Source organism: Cyanistes caeruleus, chromosome 7 (genome assembly GCF_971803275.1).
Source record: "Cyanistes caeruleus chromosome 7, bCyaCae1.hap1.1, whole genome shotgun sequence".
NCBI classification, from domain to species: domain Eukaryota; kingdom Metazoa; phylum Chordata; class Aves; order Passeriformes; family Paridae; genus Cyanistes; species Cyanistes caeruleus.
In genome coordinates, this window is record NC_141707.1 from 34,935,472 (window position 1) to 34,957,106 (window position 21,635).

Consider the following 21,635-nt stretch of genomic DNA (forward strand, 5'->3'; position numbering starts at 1 on the left):
GGAAGCACTGAATTGAAGAGGAAAATAAATTTTGCATTGATTAGCATTTGGTCATGAAATTATTGCACAAAACAACAGTGCCAGAATATTTTGAGAGCACCAAATTTTCAGACACTAAAGATGATACATGGGGTTCCACTGACCTCAAGGATCTCACACATTGAAGTCTATAGAGATTTTACTGAAACCTTGTGCAGTTTCATGCTGGAGAGCAACATCTGCAGCAGCTCTCAGAGCCATGAGACCACAGTGGTTACCACAGAGCACAGGAGCTGCAGAGACAGCAACTGGAACTTCCCAATGGTCTTTTACAAGTACAGCATTTCTGCAGTAAAATTAAGTTTATTAAGTGCTTGACAGTAAGAGATCTGTTCTTTCAGCTAAGTGGAAAAGCTGATTCCATGGTGTAAGTCCTGACCTAAGTCAATATTAGTGAATGAAAGGTGACAACTTCATTTTCTCTGAGGCAGTCATTCTGCTCCCTACCCAGCCTAGCCTAGTTCAGCTTCCTCTGAAAGGGTGGTCAGACACTGGAAAAGGATGCACAGGGAAGTGGTGGAATCATCATCTCTGGAAGTGTTCAAAAAATGTATGAATGTGGCACTGAGGGACACTGTTTAGTCATGAACGTGGCAGTGCTGGGTTAACAGTCAGACTCACTGATCTTAGAGGTCTTTTCCAACCTTAAAATTCTAATTCTATGATCTCAAGCCTCATTTGCCATAAGCATTACCTAACAGGGAAACTACTTTATTCAGATTAACATGAGATTTTTCAGTCTCCTTCAAAATCACCAAGTGAAAGATCAGAGTTCAACTAGGGCAGCATCATAATCCCACCAAAAGAAAACACCTCATACCAGTCAAGATAAACCATTCCAACTTACTCTAATGCTGGGAAAATACACTGTTGGAGGCAACTAGACCAGCCTTGAAAGGAAGGATGGGGAGTGGATCATAAAAAGGGAAAGGAAGTCTACTTACAAAGACTTGGTTGGAAAAGGAGGCTCCTGAACCTCTTCCCTACTCTCCACATGAGCATCACTCCCCTTGGCATTTTTCCTACAGTTATCAAATAACATCTGTTCCCTGGCCTAGTATCTTGACTATATCATGTGGGGTACACTTGGATGAAAGTATTTTGAAGCCTATAAGGGGACAAACAAGAAATTTAAATTAGGAATTTATAGGGGAATCAGTAAGAGCAGTGAGAATAGTCAATGTAGCCCAACAATTACCACTACAGGTCCCCCTTTTCCACTGAAATAGAACATCAGGGCTGTATTTCTAACACTTCACCATTACAGACAGGAGGTAAAATGGAAATAGGATGCTTTAAATAGCAGTGGCTTGCAAAGGATTGTCAGATACCCCGAAGTGACAACTAGACATTTATATCAAACAGGCAGCAAATTCTGGTCACCTGGCATCTGTCCCAGCTCATGGACTGGCCAGAGAAACCTGCTAAAAGGTCAGTGCTGAGGAAGAGAGCAGCCAGGACGAGGTAGTAAAATGAGCAGAACTTCTGAAATTGCATGGGGACAGCAAAGGGATCCCAGAAGTCACTGTATTTTCCTCAAAGATTGAAATTTTTTAATAGTAAACACATGAAAAGCCCTGGCAATGCTTTTGCAGCATGCAAGTTCACGGCCAACTACCTATTAAGAGATTCCACACAAATTTAATATGTATCTGTGTGCTGATTCCTCTTTTATTCTTCCTAAATTTAGTCCTAGCAAACCATGGGGGAAGATACATTCCAAAAACATGTAATTAGTCTGCTACTGATTTCAGTAGTTCAGTGCCTATCCCCTCCAGCTGAATATGCAGCCACAGTATATCCAGACAGGGACTACATTCTTTGCTGTTGTTTGTTTCTCTAAACACTACCAGAGAGCCAAAAATAAGGAAAGAAGAAAAGTAGTTCAGCCTAAATAATCTTTTTAAGATGTTTTTAAGGATCCTTTTAAAAGACACAGTTTTAGTTATCTATGTTACTCTTAATTCTTGAACTCTGACAAATGAAAAATTAAATTAAGCCATATCACAATATTCCTTAAAACTATAGGGTTAGTAGGAAACAAGGTTATTCTGTAACATAGTATTTACCTTTATGTTGCTTCAGTAGCAAAGACAGACCACTGTATTTCCATGAAGCAGAACAAAATGGAAACTTGTTTCACTCTCTTGTTAACATTCGAATTCTTTACAGTGTCAGATTCTGCTTTTAAGTATTCCTCCTCTTTTTTCTTGCTTCTGAACCAAGTTATTGTACCTGTGTTTCCATATAAATTGCTCTGAGTAATGTATGTTGCGTTTTCAGAGACCATTTGGCCAGATTTTAATCACCTCTCCTGGGAGCTGACACCAACTTCCAGCAGCAGGTCATACAATGCAGATTAGAATAACAAAAGACATGCTGCTGTGATTCCAAAAAAAAAAAAAAAAAAGGAAAAATAATACAAGTCTGTCTTTATCAAGCTTAAGAATGATGTTTTGAGACTTCTTTGATGTCTCCTAGACAGAACCTTCCTTTTGTTTGTATTAAAGCATAAATTAAATCACTTCTGATTTTTCCTTTTCTAAAACAGAGAATGTGCCACTGCAAAGATTTTGTTTCACATTCCATGTTTCTTTTTGTCTTTAATGTTTTACTTAATTGCCTCAGATAGAAAGCTTGTATTTTGCAAATTTGCATTGAACTAAAACTGGTATTTACACAATGTTGCATTTTTTCCTGTTTTGAAATAAAAGAAATAAATTTCATTTTTTCCCATATAAAAGTGTTTTGGGTTTAGTTTGGATTTTTTTCCCCCACTCAGATCCTTTGTTTAATGGTAAAGTAGAAAAATGTTTTGAAACTTATAAAAAAACACTGGTCTAAAAAGAAAATGTAAATTCTCTTCCAGATTAGCATTGTCTTAGATTATCTGTTAGTGTAATACAGATAAATTATACATTTCTCCCTTACAATTTGCTATTCTTTATTATAGCATTCCCACTACAAAACCCAAACAGATTAAGACTTGTCATATTTGACCTCATCAGTAAAAGGCAACCTACTGCATAATGATTTCTACACTATTCTCCAAAATGAACAGTTCCACAAGTATAAATGCTAGCAGGAATCAACATCTCCTGTTTCTTTCTCCAACCTTCCACAACCCCATACTCTGCAGAAAAAAACCAACAGCTTTACTAATTTATAAGCACCATGCAGACACAGGCAGTAAAGAAAGAAACCTCTTCAGCAGTTGCAAAGAAAAAAAAAATGAGAAAGCTTCCACAAAGAAAGAAATTCTGAGAGACCAAAAGAAAAACAAAAAAAGGAAGAAGTGTGAAGATTAAAAATATTCCCAATACTCACTGAAAGCAGCCACTGCAAGAGCCAGTGTGACAATAATGGAGACCCAGGAAACCCACAATGCCTTCTTTCTGTAGCTTTGAGCTTCATGAGGTTTTAGCCTTGTACTGCTTTCTAGTAAACCTGATAAGCAATAAGCAAAGAATGTATGAACAATGCACTGCTCCTTTTAAAAACACAGCTGTGTTACTTCAGCCCTAGAACACACATTTACATTATATATCACACACAGAAGCAACACAGAATCAAATCCTGCTCACATTATTAAGGTTAAGTGAATGAGGCCACCAGAAACATGTGAGTAAGCAAGAAGAGCACACACAAGCTGTTTTGACTCCACACATCAATCCCTTAAAAAGAGTACTGCATTCCAGTTATGGAAATACACAAATCATTATGATTTCCACCTGTACCTCAGCACAAGAAATGGCTCAGTCCTATACTCCCTCAGATCAAAACTTGTGTCAGAACTTGAGGATCCTGGGGCTAATTAAGATAGGAGAAAGAATCCTGTTCACCAGTCCCTGTGGAATAACCTCCCAATGCACAGGGATACACTGCACATTCTGATCATCAAAGCACAAGTGGCCATGCCTCAGAATCAAAGCTATCGCAGCTGAAAAAGCCTCTAGAAGCACTTTATCTTTCATTTGGGGTAAGAACAGATTCCCATCTAGAACTAAGTGAAGAACCAATTCTGTCCTTGCTGCAATCAGAGCAGAAGGCTGTTGAACACAAGGGAATGTTGTTGCTTTTTCTCTTTTTTTGATGATTTCAGTTTGTGGAAGTCTTTTGTCCACTGATCTTAAATCACAGAGACTGAAGGTTAAACATAAATTAAAAATATTCTTTGGGTTTTATTCTCTGAGTCTTAAGCCACTTGTAAAATTCATTCAGAATTTTACATATTTCCATTCTGTATATCCCATTCTGATTATTTTACACTTAATACATTCATCTAATTTGAAACATACATTCTTTTTCACCACCAAGTTTCAGCTCAAATCTGCCTAGCTGGAGAGAAAACCCAACAGCTTTAAATTTATTAATGAGTTACTACAGAGGATGTGGGTGGTTCCTCTCAGATGATGAGCACTTTTCAGAGAGATTTGCATGCACTGAATGCATTGAACTGAGACACTTGTTTACCAGCATGACTTTCAGTAGCTGGTCTAAGGTCTTGGACAAAGGGTGGGGAACAGGGGCTCAGATTCAGCATCAGATTAAAACATAGGCGTTGAAGCTGTTTCTATTCTCACCTTCCCCAGATTTCTCTCTGATGGCCATTGCCACTTTCAAGGCAGGGACATCTGATCTGGTTCTGTGTACTCCAGAATCCACACCATGTTTAACCAAGTTTATTAACCTTTACAGATATTAATTCCAACTGACTTTAATACACTGGCTGAAAACTGCAATGGTTTTGGAATCAATTCAGAACTGAATCAGACATCTCTGCCTTGGGGGCAGAAATGTGTCAGCAGAGGGGCAGGCATCCAGGGGTGGTCAAATTTGAGCCATCAGATTTTTATTCTGCCACTTTTAGTCTGTTAAAATTACTGGTTATAATCCCAGCATAATTGTCCTGTCTTGGAAAAATTCTTTATGCTTTTTACGCCTCAGTTACAATAAAGCACAGAGTTTCTTTATGGGAGTTCAGAAAGCCACTCTGAGAATTTAATGCTTGTACTGCGTTATTAGAAAATTTAAAATATTATCACACTTTGTGCCACACACTCCCCCCTTTATGAATAGAAAAGAATCTACAAACTTGCATGGATCAGGCTTTATATTGAAATTATGTCTATTACTTAATATGTGCAATCTTTGTCTGCCTAATACATGAAAACTGATAGATGACAATTCCAAAAGGTTTGAGTCTTTTACTGATAGTGTTGCACAGCTATTTCTCACATGCCTGCTTCCATTTGTGTGAAGAATTTTTTATTTTTTCCCCCAAATGTTTGGCCTATCTTCTGCTACTATATATAACGGTGTGCAGTTAAATTGCTGTCTGGTATGAGGTAATTCAACAACACATTTTGAAACACAGGAGGGATTTCTGCTAATATAACCATAGAGAAAACACATCTTCTCACATTTTGTGTATTCACCCCTCCTGTCCCCTCCCCAAACCAAGGATTTCAAATTATGGTCCAAATCTTTTTGGAACATAAATCAGAGGTTTTTCTCAGCCAATTTTGGCTCTCAATATTTCAAACCTCAAATAAACACAAATCAGAATGACAGGTATCCTCACCCGTTTCTTTCTTTTAAGACATCTTCAATTCATGGCTACAGCTCACTATTACCTGGGAAGTCCAACAGACATAGTGATACTTACAAATTAAACAATATCCTAATTAAACTGAGGAATGAATAATAAGTCCCAGAGCTACTGCAGTACTCCTGATTACTATTCACATGTCAAGCACGTGTCCAGTATGACAGAGACTGTGATCTTTATGAAACTCAACCACTTCTGCTGTGTGTGTGTATGTGTTTCTCTGTCTCTCAAAATGGCTGGCATATTCTGGCTCTCAGCGATGTGATCCCTTCCTTCTTGAAATAATTCAAATACATCTTCTGTATTTAAAATTTTCACCCTCAAGAATGATCATATAATTCTTATGAGCATCCTGAGGCCAGCACAGAAAAATACAAACTCATTCATGTGACTACCAAGACCATAGAATAAAATTATTTAGAAGCAACAACAGCTCATTAATTTACACACAAGAACAAAATTCACAAGGTAAACCTCCATATTTTTTCACTGACCACAAGAAAGCAAGTATTAAACATCCACACAAGGATGAAAGTTAATCTTTCACTATGACCTGCACTGCTACAAAAATAAAAAAGCTGGCATATACAAATGAAATTCCTCTGGCCTGAAATTAACATACTGAGTAATTTTAATGCCAATAATTTACTTAACACGTGGATATCCTAAAGGTATAGGAAAGATGATGAACTGGTTCAATTCACTGGATTTTTAATTTATCTTTCAGCATCTTCACATATTAACAGATTTTCTTCCCATAAAAAAAATCAGAAGGAGAAAAAAACCTGCCTAACAGTTGCAGAACACAAGCCTGGCATATTTGTGAAGTGATTCTAGGATATTCTTTACCATATGCTGACTTACCAGAAGTACTTTTCTATTTGGCTAAGGGATCATTTTAAAATGTCAAGTTAGAAATTGTGGAAGAGTAAGGCTAATAAAAAAACTGTTCACCTAAGGATGTTAATTTAGGGGTCCCATCTACAAAATTATCACTGATTTTGGATCTGGTTCTTAAAGAGCAAATATCTCATTCCAAAATTTAGAGTTAGTATTTATTTTTAGCAAACATGGAAGAATCATGTCTATAACTGGATCTGGTATGATTCATTGGAAAGGATTGTAGGAAAAAGTACAATCTAAAAGGACAGACTTAACATTTTCAAAAGGGACAACCTGCAAAAAGCATACCAGATTTTCCTCTACAATGACTGTGAATTATCCTGGTATAGATGGAATCATCAACTACAGGAAAGGCTAAAAGAAAGGTACTGCAAGGGCCATAGAAAGAACACAGAGGCAAGGAAGAAAATAAAATCAGCAGCTTTAGTTTCATCTCCCTCATAGAAAGAAATCGGTTAGGTACAACAAACACTGTCTTTATGGAATTATCCTTAATGCCAAAAGGGACAGCTTTCACCTTTAGCTCTGTCATAGTGGGCACAAATTAAAATCTTCTGTAACCAAACTTCTTTGTTCGAACCATAATCAAACTTCCTCACTCGTGAGAGCTGAAGCCCCAGACTGCCCTGAGGCAGGCACAAGGTCTGTCCCCAGCCACTGGCAGTGACAGTGAGGGTACCCCTTGAGTAAGGGCTGTCCCCAGCCCCAGCACCACTGGAACCTCTCGGGAAGGTGAATGCTTTTCCCCCTCACTCCTCTACTTCGTGTCTACGATTTGTGAGCAGGCACAGGCTTCGGGAAGCCGGGCAGGGAATAGGAGATAGAGGGAGTTGCGTGTAAAGGGGTTATGGATGAAGACTGAGAACACAAAAGGGTCTCCTAGACGCTGAAGCAAAATGGTAAGGGAAGAAAAGGCAACAGAGAGGCTAAGGGAAGCCAAAAGATGAAATGAAAAGATGGAGACATTGCGTGGAAGAGCAGCCTGGAGGCGTTGTGGAGGACAGGGCAGTGGGGAGGGTTAAAATGGCAGCTGCCTTTGTGGGCGGCAGGTGAGTGAGCCCTGAACAGATGTCCGAGATGGATGTGCTTCGCACTAAAGCGTCACGGGAAGCAGCGGCTTTCCCTCCCTGGTCAGGTATTTAGGTAAATAACACAAAACGAGTTGTGTGGAAGTGCACAGCTCGGAGGGGGAAGGGAGCCAAGGCGTGAGACAAGTGCCCCCACTCCAACCCCCAGCCTGGCTGGGGCGGACCCCCAGAACCGCCTGGTTCTGCTTCTGCTCGGGGGGCGGCTGCGACCACCCCGCCGGCTCGGGCACCTCAGCGGGCTCCCGAGGAAAGCCCCGGTCGTGCCCGGGAGCCCGGGGAGCCCGGGGAGCCCCGGGAGCCTGGGGAGCCTGGGGAGCCCCGCCGCCCCTCGCCCGGGCGCTGCCTGTGGAGCCATGTGCCGCCGGCAGCCGCTCCGCCGCCTGGCAGGCAAGTTCTCGGGCGAGGTGGGAACAGCCACGAATAGAGTTTATAAAAATACTTCAGAGCTGTCGCGGAGCGCTCGCACGGGAGCTAAAACGGGGCAGAGCTTGGAGGGCGGCGCGGGGGGATGTTAGGCGGCTGCCAGCGGCGGGATGAGGGGTGGGAGAGCGGGGCCGGAGGAGGGAGCTCGGGGGGCAAGAGCCGGTGTGCGGCTGGCAGGGCTGGAGGGGAGGGGGCTGGCAGGGCTGCTGAGGCGGCATGGGGAGGGTGCGGGTCCAGGAGAGCGAGAGGATGCCGCGGGGATGCTCCCGAGGAGCCGTCGGGGTGGGTATCAGGCGCCCCGGGACGCAGGGGAAGTGATGGGGCTCTCCACAGCGGAGGGCGGCGTGCAGGAAGGCGGGGGACGGACGGACGGGCGCTCACCTCTGTCCTCCAGCCCCTCGCTGAACTGCCCGCTCTCCCCGATCCGCAGCTGCTCCTGCGGCTGCTCCCGGGGGGCTCCCGGCGCGTTGGCCCCGGGGGGCTGCACGATGGCGGGGTCCGGAGTGGTGTCCAGGGGGGCAGCGGGCGGCTCCATTTCTTGCGGGGCGGCGGGAAGCGGCCGGCGGCTGTGGCAGGGAAGCGAGGAGCGAGCGGAGCATCCAGCCCGGGTGCGAGCCCGGGGAGAGGAGGAGACTCCGGCTCAGAGCATCAGGGAGACGAGGACGGGCAGCGAACAAACTCCGGCTGCTCCGCGCCAGCCGCTGCCCGCGGCCGCCTCATCCCTGCCCGCGGCGGAGAGGGGCAGGGGGAGCGCGGTGCCGCCTCCCGGCGCTGCCCGTCCCCTCCCCGCCCCGCCGAGCTCCGCCGGCGGCGGGAACGGCTCAGCGAGCTCCCCAGCCTCCCCTCGCCATGGCGGGCTCTGCCTCCTCCTCCTCCTCCTCCTCCTCCCGGAGCCGAGCCCCAGGGGGAAGAGCTGTCCAGGGACCGTCCAGAGCCGCTGCCGAGCGCGGCGGGTGCCGGCCCTGCGCAGCGAGGCCCCGTCCCTCACACAGGTAAAGACACAGCTCCCCTGCGCTGGGGATTTGCTCGTTCTCCAGCTGCCTTTGGCCTTTTGCGGGGTCAGAGCAGAATCGCCTCACTCAGGCACCTCTCAGAGCCCGCAGCTCTGGCGGTCTGTCACACCCAGAGTTGCCCTAAAACTGCCCTCGAACATACAGAAATCTCCTGCTGAGGCATGGGGTTAGACTTGCTGGCCTTCAGAGCTGCCCTCAGATTGCTCTCTTGCCTTTCCTAAGGCTGCAGAAGAACATAGGGAAAAAACCTAAAATCTCAGGAGCACAGAAATGTTTTTTAAAAATGTAAAATTTTACGGATAAATCTGTGCCAGGGCTGCTTGCTTCTTCTGTGCTGGTTTCTAACGACTAGATGGAGAGGTGCAAATAAACAAAGCATTCTTTGTGCGAGCACAGTCTCCCAATTGCATGCCTGCTAGCATGCAGATATATTTTGAAGCTGCATCACATTTTGATTTGAGAAATTTGTCTAGGAAAATATCAAACAACAATTAAACATTGCAGTCCTGGTCCTTTGGTGATACATAAGGTGATACAATCCCTATTTAAGTTGTATGAAGATCAGGCTGCCTATCTCCTTTGAGAAATGAGTGAATTGGGGGAGTATAGAAAGGCCAGCAGGAAATTAATATTTATGCCAACATAGGGATGTGATTTTTTGAACTGTCAGAATCTTGCTGATGTCAGCCTTACAAGAAGTTTTGTAGCACTTTAGTAATACTTGTCTAAAAATGGTCAGTGCAACATTATCACCAAAATGTCTTTATTTTAAAAAATACATCTTAAAACTGTATTGTAATCTTCAAAATACTTTCATCTGAATTTAAAATCATTAATTATTTGAAAAGGTATAAGTAAAATATAAGTGTTAAGTGACATAAAATACTGGTTTAGAAACTGATTGGCATTTTGGCAATCTTAAGGAATAGAGATGGCTGCTGTAATGTGAGGGATTGGTGTTTTTACCTAATCTCACTATTTCTTTGTGTATAGTATACCATTCCTACTGTATGAAATATTTTTGAAGTTTTCATGCCTCTCACCTAAATTTCAACTTCACCCCTAGCTATCCTACCCTGCTTTGTGATCCCAGAGCTCTTGCACTTCTAGTTGGATCAGCATTAATATGAATACAAGCAATGCCAAAATTACTTGCTTTTTCCTCATTAAATGGATAGTAAATTGCAACGTGCCTCTTTGATGTGAATGTCAAAAGAGTTTTGTTCTCATGTGCACAAGTAACACAAGTGAGTTCTTTTGAGGGAAGTGTTATTTTGAGGTTTGAATTGGGAGGGGTTGAAAAATAGTAATTGCATTAAAAAACCTGATTTTTTTTTTTCTTTAAGGGCTCTTTATTAAACTCTGGTTACCTAGAACCTGCAAGATGCTAGAGCAGATGGATGTATGCATACAAGAGGTGAATGAAAAGTAGAAAAGGCTCACCTTTTGTGATGTGATGTGTCTCACTTAAAATGTGTCTGTAAAGTGAGAATCCTTATATGAGTAGAATCAGTTTTGTACCCTGGTCAGAGACAAGGAATGGGGACCAGCCACCCTTCAGGACCTCACAGGGACACAGAAACCTCTGGTGACACCATCCCATGCAGAGTGCAGCCAGGACAAACCACAAAGAATCCCTTGAAATTGCTGCAACAGATACAGTGCTCCCTAATGCAGTTATTGCAGGATCCCTCCTCTTTTACAGAGATAAATCCCTATCTGATCCATTCCAGTAAGAACTTTCTTATTCCTTGCATAAATGAGAAAATGACCAGTGACTCTCCTTGAACATTGCCTCTGTTCTCTTAGTGTCTCCAAGCTATTTTGGTATTCTTATAACTTCCAGAAATCAAACCAAGAGGAAAGTGCCTGGAGATTCCTAATTCCATTTCTTTAAAAGGAGGTCAAAGGGGTAGGTTTCCAAATGATTTAGAGAAAAATGGGAACTAAGAACACCAAAGCACAAGTTTTAAACTTTAATGTGTTTCTTTCTCTTTTTTTTTTTCAGTTGCCCTCAATTGCTGTTTTACATAAAATTGTGTCTGCCAGGGACTGGAGCTGTCTCTAATTGTATAATTGCTATAGTGTTCAGGCTATAGCAAAGAATATCAGGCCTGCAAAGAGTATTATAGTTTCTTTTAAATGACTCTCTTCAGTGCTTTCAAACACAGCCTCCATGAGAAGGGTCATACACTGCATTTAGCAAATACAAACTCAAAACATTAAGCAGACCCACAATGAAGGGCCTTTCAGATCACACCATTGTCTATACAAACTGGCTAGTAAGAAGCATAAAGACTGTCATATCATGGCTGCTGGAAGGTGCTTCCCAGCATTGCCTCTTATTTCTCATGACACTCATTCATACAAATTGTATTCCACTAGATAAAAATGTAGGACTACATTTTTTAAGGCATGAATCCTGTTTTCCAGCTCTGTTTGACTTCTTGTCTATGAAACCTGTAGGCAGTAAATGAAGATAGCAAGTCTCACTTTAATAGCCACATTAATATATTATTTTATTTCTTGGCCCCTCAAAAGTCCCTTTGTTGAATAGGAATAATGGAAAGCCACAATCAATTTTTGTAATAAAAACCATGTCTCTGGATTCAGTCTTAACTAGACTGACACCATCCTATCTTCTGTAGCTGCTGCAAGATTAATACACACTTGCAGAACTTTGTTCCCAGCTGGAGCTGCCTGTAATTTCCATAATATTTTGACTTCCAGAGAAAGAATATTTCAGATGAGATGGAAGTCTCATGCACCACAGCACACAGCAACAACACAAAGAATTTCTTCTTTCTTATCTGTATTGTCTGTGGTCTGCTTTTGTTGTGGTTCATTTTCCTTCCTTTCCTTCCTTTCCTTCCTTTCCTTCCTTTCCTTCCCTTCCTTCCTTCCTTCCTGCTTTTCCTTTTCTTTTAGCACTACTGACTGGAATGTTTTCACCTCAATTAGCAGAACACAGTGGTGCACTCAAAGGCTCCTGAGAGGGAATTTTGCTTGGTTTCATTGATGTTAACTTGTCCATGTTCCATATTGACCAACATTTTAAGTGCAGCACTTAAATTAAGAGCACTCTTGTAGATTTGGAAAGAGCTGGTCAGCTGACCTGATGATTTTTTTTTATTATGCTTAAAGGCATAAGAGCAAGATGATGCCATACACCATTTTGTTTCCTGGGTTTCATTTCACACATATACTACACACAAAACTGTCCTTTTTTGGCAACAAAATACTGTGTCAGGGGCATTGTATTGCAGTATCAGGAAGTGTAGGTGTCAGCCAGGATGGTTTATTAGTTTGAACCAATCCAGTTCTAAAGGCACAGGTAGCAAAAGACAACACCTTCAATAAGTATTTGTGGAGCTTAAGTGCTCAGCAATTTTGCACTACAGCTCCCTATTTGTGTCTGTCTGTGGATGAGGTCATATGATACTTGAGATCATTTAGACATGTCCTTCTCTAATGACTAGCTTAAACCTCTAGATTCTGTATCTCACTTTTTTTCACAAAGCTAATAATTTCTTTTAATAGTCCCTCAACCATCTTGTGCATCATTGGCTGCCATAATCTTTTCTCCCACAAACAAATAGTTTTCTTCTACTAAGAAGTTGGGCTATACACTGCAGAATGTTTTTTAACTCTTTGTTTATTTGTTTGCTAGTTTATTTGGTGACATGCAGGCAGAGGCAGACATAAATCTTGCTCTTATTCTGTAGATCACCTGTAGCCCCACAGCATTTTCAGTGGTCAGTAGGATGAGAACACCAGGTTCTTTTAACCTGGTCTAGATACCTCTCAGCCTAGTATTAGTCACCTTGTTTTTTTGATTTAAAACAAAAAATGATGTTGATGTTGGAACACAACATTACATTAATTTTTAAACCACAGAGTGTGCTTAAATTATTATGCAATGTATGTCAGTGGTTTAGTGCTTTCTTCTTGCACTCGGTTAAATAGAGTTTAAATTGAAATTGTCTCTTTTCTTGGCATTTTTAGGCTGAATATTAACTAGGGTCAAAAGTAATCAGAATGTTATTTTGGAAAAGAATACGATAATTTGGTACCTTTTCCTTCAGGCTATGAAGAGTGCCCATAATACGATTCCCAGAGAATACAGCACGCAGTGACCTTGGTAAGTAATTGATGACACCTCACGTAAGCACCTACCCTTTCCCTGTACAATGTTGTTGCAGGATCATGTTTGCAAAAAATGCCACAGCCAGCACAAGCCACAAGCATTGATAGACTCCACTATAGCAACAAAGGAGGAATAAAAGCAGAGGCTGCAAAATATGTCATCTGAAAATGAGCAGAAATTCTTGGAAAAGATTCTTTCCAGTGACCCTTTTCCAACTATTTTAAGAGCTGTTCTTAATTCAAGATAAAACTGCTCTGTAAATATGGGAAACCATAAAAACTAATCTGACAATTTTGTTCAGAGAAATATTTTGCAGTTAAGCAAGACTAAATGTGTCTATTCCAAACAATGTTGTTTCTTTATACCACTGTAAAAATCTCATTTCCAGGTTTTGTGTAACTGAATAAAACTGGCTTGTTTGACAGGGGTTTTATTTCATTGTTAATATTCACAAGTATTGAAGAGAAATTGAAGGGAAAATTCATTTTCAAGAGGTAGCAACCCGTTACTTAAGTCATAATCTTCCTCTTTTTTACTTTTTTTTTCTGTTTTCCATGCTATGTAGAGAGATTTTTTTCCAGTGAGACTCTAACCATAACCTAATGGATTATGTGACTTTAAGCAGCTGATATTTCATTTTTGGATCAAAGAAAAGAAAAGAAAAAAAAAAAGCTAGGAAATTTCTAGGAAGCAAAATAATATAATTTTGTCATAAACTTATCCAGTTTCTTATAATTACTTGATGATAATTCCCATCCTAAAGCATCTTAACAACCAGACACTTCCAACGTATTTGCATAACTTCAAGTTTTCTCACATTTATTTTAAAAATTTATACACAATTTTCCATTAAACTCATATGATTAAATGTGAGATAAGTGAACTACAGAAATCACCAAACATTCTTTTTATCATATATAGATTGAGCCCCTTTTCCTCTTGCAAAGTCCGTTCCTCCTGATACACCTGTCTACCAAGCCCTTTTCCCACCATGCCAGACCCAGGTTTTGTTAAAAAGGCTGCATGAAAAGGTAGATACACCTTCACTTCATACTCAGATTCTTCCCATCCATGTATGAAATATTTATAGTTTATAAATTTTACCCTGTGGTTTTAAAGAAAAAAAAAAAAAGAGTGGTAATCCCTACTTTGAAGGTAAGGACCTAGCGGGAAATCCCATTTCCTTATGGGATTTGCCTGTGTCAGAAAAGACATGTAATAGGTTTTATGGGGAATAGTGCCCAACTCACATCTTTTCTCATATTTTAAGCTCTAATTTGTGATTTGGTTTGGTATGTTATTCCTTGTGTCGTCAGCAATACAATTATTTTTTTCATGCTGCATTTTTATCTTTATCAAAAGACCCTGTGTGAATGTTTGAGGGAATTACCTTTCTACTCCTCTATAACAATAATACTTAGATTGCTTCTTCTCTGCTCTTAAGTACTCCACAGCTTACTTCTGCTATAAGTTATTTGATAAACTCTGTAAGATGATAATATTTCTGCATTTTACTGAAGAGTATTTTATCCTTTTCTGATGCCAAATGATTTGTTGCTAGGGTTCTGCACATTCCCACACGAGCATTTAGCAAAGATAACTATAGAGAGGTCTTGAGAAAAGCCTGATAGCAACTGCTAAAACGAGTACTTTGTAAAACATGTTCTTCACAGCCAGAAAACCATACACATTTCTCTGTGTGCCAGTTTTGGGGGCTTTTTTACACCTTCTCAATCAGATATTTGACACTTTAAACCAAAGTCTGCTAGGTCTTGATGGACATCAAATTTCTAATGCCTAGAGGAATCTGTTACCCAGTCACTGGGGATTTTTTTGTTGCTGTTTTTTTCTGGAGGAAATTAAATTAGTTTCCTGAGTCCTGAGATACAATTTGGGTTTGAAGACTTCATTTTAATGAAGGGTGATGCTGCAGAATCATAATCAGGTAAAATAATTAAATTCTCTAGATACTAGTTTTTGGAAGAGGCAGAAATATTGTCAACAACATAGAGAGGAGTTATAATAGATGTCTGCATTCTTTATTCTCACAATATATTAATTGTTTCTCATCCTCCTAAAGAGTGAATCACATAATTCATGACATTCTTCCTGTAAGAAGAAATGGGGCCCATTTTTTAGTGGAATTCAACCCCAAAAAGTTTGAACCCAAAAGCCAGGCCCTTCTCTGCGTGCAGCAGTGGGAAAAGCAATGGATGTCCATTTGGTCTTGCATGGGGAAATACACTGTGAATATTGACATTTTTCTATCCATAGTGAACACTGTCAGATCTGGATTTATGGAAGATGGATAAGGTAGTTGGTTAATAGCCCCACTAAAACATTTATGTTATATCAGCAGTGATAGAGTTGTGCATGGCTGTTAGCATTTGCCAGTTTTTCAAGGGAGAGGAGCATCTTTAGGAAATCGAAGAACTTTCCTCAGTAGAATGAAGTGTTAAATCCACTTCACCTATGAATGCCTTCTTAAACAACCAGTAAAATTAAAATTTAAATGCAAAAGAAGTTTGGAACTCAAAATGTCAGCGAAATTTTGAACCTCTGCTGCAATAAAATTGTCTTGTAACCAAAAAGAAAGATGACAATGTCAGTCATATAATTTAATCAGACTATGATAAAAGTCAATTTCTGCCTCCTTCAGATTCTGTCTAAAGCTTTTGATGATGCCTAAAAGTTTTCAGTGGACAGGCAGTCACAGAGTAATGCAGACAGCTCCCCCTCCATCATCAAGACCACTGATATTTTTGGTATTGGGGTGCTGTGATACCTTAATTCCCACAGAATTTTCACTAAATTTCCACATTCTTCTATTAGAAAATGTGTATTTTATGAGGTTGTATTTTACTGACAGAATTGATATTGTTTATTTTTTTTCTCTACCCACTGATTAGCACAGCTGATACTGGATTATACAAACTGATATATATTTTTATATATCAATTATATATAATTGTCGTTATATATTTAGTCAATCAGAGGCAATATCTAAACAGAAGTAATATATTTTATTAAACCAACTGGTTCAATTAATTTCCAAATAAGATGCTCAGAAAGTGTAGCTAGGTGCACAGTCTTCCTGACTTCAGGGTTTGCATGTCCAAAAGTAACTGCTTTCTTCACTTTTTTCTTTAATTAAAAACTTGTCCACAGACTTTGCCTTATCTTTATACCAAAGTGTCTTCATTTCACATGTCTGGGTTTTGTCACATTTAGGATACCAATGTAGAATTTGTTGGCAGGAGATGGATCACAAAGTGACTTTTCAGGTTGAGCCAACTACAAACCATATTTGGGTCAGACAGGATTTTTTGTGTGTGTCACAAGAAAAAAAAAAGTTTCTTCCTATAAAGTTTGAAATTCAGCTAATGGAGGCAAAGTGATGTGTTTTTTAATTGAACTTTTAGCAAGTGGACCAATATTGTAACACAGACATGTGAAGCAGATAAAGGCCTCACTGTGGCAGTCACAGCCTCAAAATAACTCTTACAGACCCACTGCACATTTCTTGTACAAAAGGAGCCCAGTTTCTGCTCTTGGAGCAGCTGAGCACGCTTCTTGCACCAGACAATACTTGTAAGAGATCATTAGTGTTTGGATGTAGTTGTTTTTAGTTATAAGATAGACCTGGCTTTTTGCTTTCTGTTTCTTAATTTACACTTCTAACTTTGCTCTGTATAGCTCTTCCTTGTCTTACTCATTTGAGCCTTACTTGCAGGCTGAGAATTTGGGGGGGACACAGTGAGTTCCTGCACATAAAATAATATTTTCTCCATTATTCTGCTGTGGAAAGTCTCTTTTACTGCTACAATAGAATTGCTTGTTCTTCTTCCCTTTTCAAAACTGAAGAGGGAGAATGAGAATGAATGGCCTGAGCCAGTCACAAACTGTGTCATGAAAAGTTCAGATGGGACAGCAGGAAAATGTTCTTCACTATGATGTTGGTGCCTCACCAGAAGAGGTTACTGAGAGAGGTGGTGGAATCTCGCCCCTTGGAGGATTTTTAAGTTCAGCTACCACAAGAGCCACAGGTAACCACAGCTGACCTGGAATAGTGGTGCTTATCTTCCTTCCCAGAGAAGAGAGTTGGACTAAATGATCTCCACAGGGTCCTTCAGGCCCAAAGTTCATTGATTTAACCAATATGAACATCAGGGGTTATATTGCCGAAAGGTTTTACCTTGTAAAGGATAAATAAAGAAATATCAAAGCAGGTTGACACAAAAGGTGCAGAGATTTAGAGAAAATAATAATTCCAGCCTAAGAGCAGGTTAATTTACCAATAAAGGACAAGTGCTATGTTTTCCTGAAGGATAAAATACTGATGACTTACTCCTCTTGGATTGTGGCTTAACTGTTGATTTTGGAAGGGCTCTCAATGGAGTATATTACTTATCTGATAGTCTACCTAAGCCCCTTATTCTACTCTGTCTTTTTATGGTAAGCCTGCTGCCTTTACCTTCTATAACTTTGAATTTTGGTCACTTTGTTTCCTTTTTTATTTATGGGTACAGAAAAGTGACCTCGTACTTATGAAGATCATTAACTGTGAAACTCTCCAGAATTACAGGTTGTTCTGGCTGATGTATCAATAAACTTTGAATTGTCTCCTTTATCAGCCTGAAGTTTGTGTAATTGTGTTTACCAAAAATTCAATCTCTAAACGAAATTTAATCAGGAAATAAAATCAAGAAGCTACCGAGGTCTGTTTCACATCCCATAATCATTTTAAATAGAAGTCCATTGAGATTGTTTTGTTTAACTTTGAGGATAAAACATGTTTGGAAGATACTTAAATTTTCATGGAGTCATAGAACAATTTGAGTTGGAAGGGACCTTAATGATCATCTGTAAAGATTTGTTTTGTGGAGGTTCTTTTGCTTTAAACTTATTTCTGTATTAAAACTGTCCAGTGGTTGCAACACTAATTAGATTGATATTGCATGGGATACACAGACTTGTTGCATCTCGACTTGTTGATTTTCCCACTAGATGGTATTATGCATTAAGTGCAAGTTCATTTATAGGTTGACTATAATTGCACACGCTAAAGATTTAAAAAATAAGAAATTATCTATTGTGTTTGCTCTTAGTCTATGCTTAGAACTGTGGCTTAAAATTCACTTGACCTACTTCTACCTAACAGCAGCACAATCCATCCTTAATGGATCAAATATGGATTTACTCAAAGCAATAAAGGAAGTCAACCATGGCAACAATATCTGATCATGTGTGCAATGTGCTTTTTAGAATAAAACTTGTCCAACCATTTCTGCATTTAACATTTAAAGAGTGACTTCAATGCTGCAGATTGCTTCCTTTCTGGCTATATGGCTTCAGCTGAAGTGATAGGAAATGTCCCATGTAAAGCTGCAATGATGAAGATTGATTTTAAATAAAGAGCCCCACACAAGCTTTTTTTTTTGCTTTTTTTTTTTTTTTTTAATTTATTAGCTAAATCAGGATAAGTAATCAGAATAATTTATCACTTCAGTTTAAATATAGAGCTGCTGCTGTTTCCTCCACCCAGGTGAACTGTCAGCAATCCCCTTACAAAGTTTTGTGGTGCTCAAGAGTGAAGCTTCTAGAACCTGAGGTCCTAACCAGTGAATCACCATCTGAGGTGGAGCAGAAGTCCAACACCTTCAAAAGAACTGATGTGTTATCCAGGGTACACTTCCCTGTATTCCCTTTTCTGAGCCGTGTTTTTTCTTTATTCTTTCTGTAGAATGTAAGAGGCTCCAGGCTGGAAAGGGGTAATCCAATATTGCAACACTTTCCTGTTAGAGAGGTGCAGAATATGAGCTGGATGAACCAGTTCAGTTAGCCTGGGCCAATAATAGAAAGTATCTACAAGACATCTAGTAAATATTAGCTTAGTATTAAAAAGATCTTTCAAATCCTCATGCTGTTGGAACACATAATAGAAAAGTAGAACTTGTGCTTGTTTCTAAATTGGCATTTATGAAGAGAACAGATTAATGCCACCTGGAGAAACTTACCAAGAGATTGCCATGAACTCAGGCTGTTAAACTGTTTGTGTTTTCTGTTTAAAACTTTATTTCACTCATGCTATGCCCTGAGGTTCAATAAGCTATGATTTTAATTGTCCTGTGCAGTGCATGGCTGTAGATAATGCAATGTGTGATCCCTTGACATGGAAGTGTTTATGGGTTGCATTTGCCTATGATAGGTGATGGGATTCAACCCTTGTAACATTGCTATAAAAAATACCCAGTGAGAGCTGCCTTCAACCAAATTGTTGAAGTACCTACAAACTGCCAATATGAACTAGGGTATAGATCCACTTAATCAGAGCAACTGGTTTCCTCTTGTCACTTCAGATGAAGAGATTGAATGTAGGTTTTAGTTGGTTAGTAATATTATAAATTAGTGGATATTAATTATTGTTAATTGTATTATTGGTTAATTTTAATAAACACATGTATTTCATTACTGGGATCCAAAACTTGAGTTTCACAAATGGTATGAAATCTTATTTCTAATTAACAGATTTTCATATTGAAAGTTTAGTGGCAGAAATTTCCTTTATTATTTAGTCAATGGTGAACACTTAGTGAAAATCAACATCCCAATCCTGGTATTTGAAGCATGTATTCTATATTGGGATCCTAAGGGTTGTGCTCTGAGCCCCCAAGGGATTTTAATACACCCAGCAGTTCAATAACACAGCAGAGACAAGCAAGCATGTCAGAAAAATGGATATTTGGAGGCATGTTTTTTCTTTCTGTTCCTAAAAAAGCTGAATTACTAGGGACAAAGGGATTTAAAAACACCCATTCACCAGCCCCAGTGCACGATATGGATGTGTAAAACATTGATTATAAATCACCACCGGGCTCAGCAGCAGCTCACCCAGTCCTGCTCTGACATTGCAGCATCGGCCACGACGAGGGAGCGCCAGCCTGTGTCACCTCCCACAGGCAAAACCCAGGGCCATCCACAGGAGATCAGGGCTCTCTGGGAACTCTGCAGTCACTCTTTGCTGCTCTGAAAACTGCAGCCTGCAGTATTCACAGGGAGCTGCACAAACATTATTAACAAATTTGTGATTTATAATGCAGATCTTGCTTTTGAGGCACCAAGCTGGCACTGGCCATCAGACCTAGTCCAAAACCAGCACTCTGGTGTTTAATTACTGAACTCCAGGCAAGGTTTACCTGTGATTCCTCATTTAAATGGGTCTGTCTTTCCAGGGGCTCAAAATTACTTTTTGAATCTCCACTTGATTGATCTCTTCTGCAACGATTGGGTTTCCTGGTGATTTTCTGTTTGGTCTGAAATTATTAATTACCATAGAGCTCTTCTAAAACACCTGCAATTTTTTTTTCAGTGGTTAAAAAGTTTACATGAAACATTAGATGAAGATGAGTGGCAATATCTTGAAGGAGAAAATATATCTTATTTAGGAGCAGCTTTTTTTTCTGATCTTCACACTCAGAAATTAACACAGATGTTTTGGTGTATCTGCAATACAGTCCTGTCTGTAGCTCTGACCAGGAAAGTGCCAATTTCTTAATCTTTTTTAGAAAACAAAGGAAAAAAAAAACCCAAGCAAATTAGTAAAGCACATTTAAACACAGCCAGGAAGTCGTGGATCTGTTTTAGTAATTGTGAAGAAGGTGGCTCATCCTCAGAGGGTATTATTAATTCCTCATGTCAGAATTTAAAAAAGGCAGCACCTGCCTGTTTGTAGCTGGACTCAGCTAGTGAAAGTAGGCTCCAGAAATGTTCTGTGGAGGAATTCCTCTGCCAAGCTCCCCTCTCCAGATGAATGAATAAATGCAGCCACAGCACGAAACCCCAAACATTTACATCGTAAATATCTGCAGAGCTGGAGAGGTCCTTGCTCTGGCACTCACTTCCTCTCTGAAGCAGTGAAAGCTCTGAGAAGACTCTCCTTGTCCCCAAAATTCAGATGTGCCCAAAGAGTGGCACAGAGAGTCCTCTACAAAGAGAGAAAAGTGAGGATTTGACTATCTAGCACACAGGAAAAGAGTTGTTGAGACAACTTACGGCAGGAGTTACTATTTATTTGTTTTAAACACCAGCCTTCTAAATAATTGAAACAATTTCAGATGTTATCATGGGGTATTAACTTGAAAATTATGACTTTTTGGTATCTGTAAGCTTCATTCCATCTGTTCTTTCTGGCCCATGTTTATGCTGCTGATATCTGTCTGGTTGCTCCCACTGCACAGGAGTGACACTTGGCCACTTTAAACACTTAAATAAGGTATTTTTTATTTGCTTGAGTTTACACATGGGGGGGAAAACAAAGTTCTATTTTTCTCATACTGGAATTTTACAAAATATCTATTTAATTAACATTTTTGGTAGATTTCTATGCAAGATAAATGCATGGTAAGTGGAAA

At 39.9% G+C, this 21,635-nt stretch overlaps 2 protein-coding genes across 3 annotated transcripts in view; one reads left to right on the forward strand and one right to left on the reverse strand.

The window, feature by feature from the left end:
- Positions 1-8,841, reverse strand: part of TMEM163 (transmembrane protein 163) — an 86,742-nt gene extending 77,901 nt beyond the window's left edge. Inside the window, exons 1-2 of the mRNA XM_086898689.1 lie at positions 8,446-8,841; positions 3,367-3,486 (exon numbers count right to left, since the gene is read on the reverse strand). Coding sequence (XP_086754815.1) covers positions 3,367-3,486; positions 8,446-8,599 — 274 coding nt within the window. The 5' untranslated portion in view covers positions 8,600-8,841. The remainder of the gene's footprint in view (positions 1-3,366; positions 3,487-8,445) is intronic.
- The window catches only part of ACMSD (aminocarboxymuconate semialdehyde decarboxylase), a 38,676-nt gene continuing 25,304 nt past the window's right edge, over positions 8,264-21,635 (forward strand). The window contains exons 1-2 of one of the 2 annotated variants that reach the window (XM_086898688.1): positions 8,264-8,346; positions 13,163-13,218. The gene's annotated coding sequence lies outside the window, so the exon portion shown is untranslated. Of the gene's footprint in view, positions 8,347-8,870; positions 9,057-13,162; positions 13,219-21,635 lie in introns of those variants that run through there. The other variant, XM_086898687.1, reaches the window with a different exon arrangement.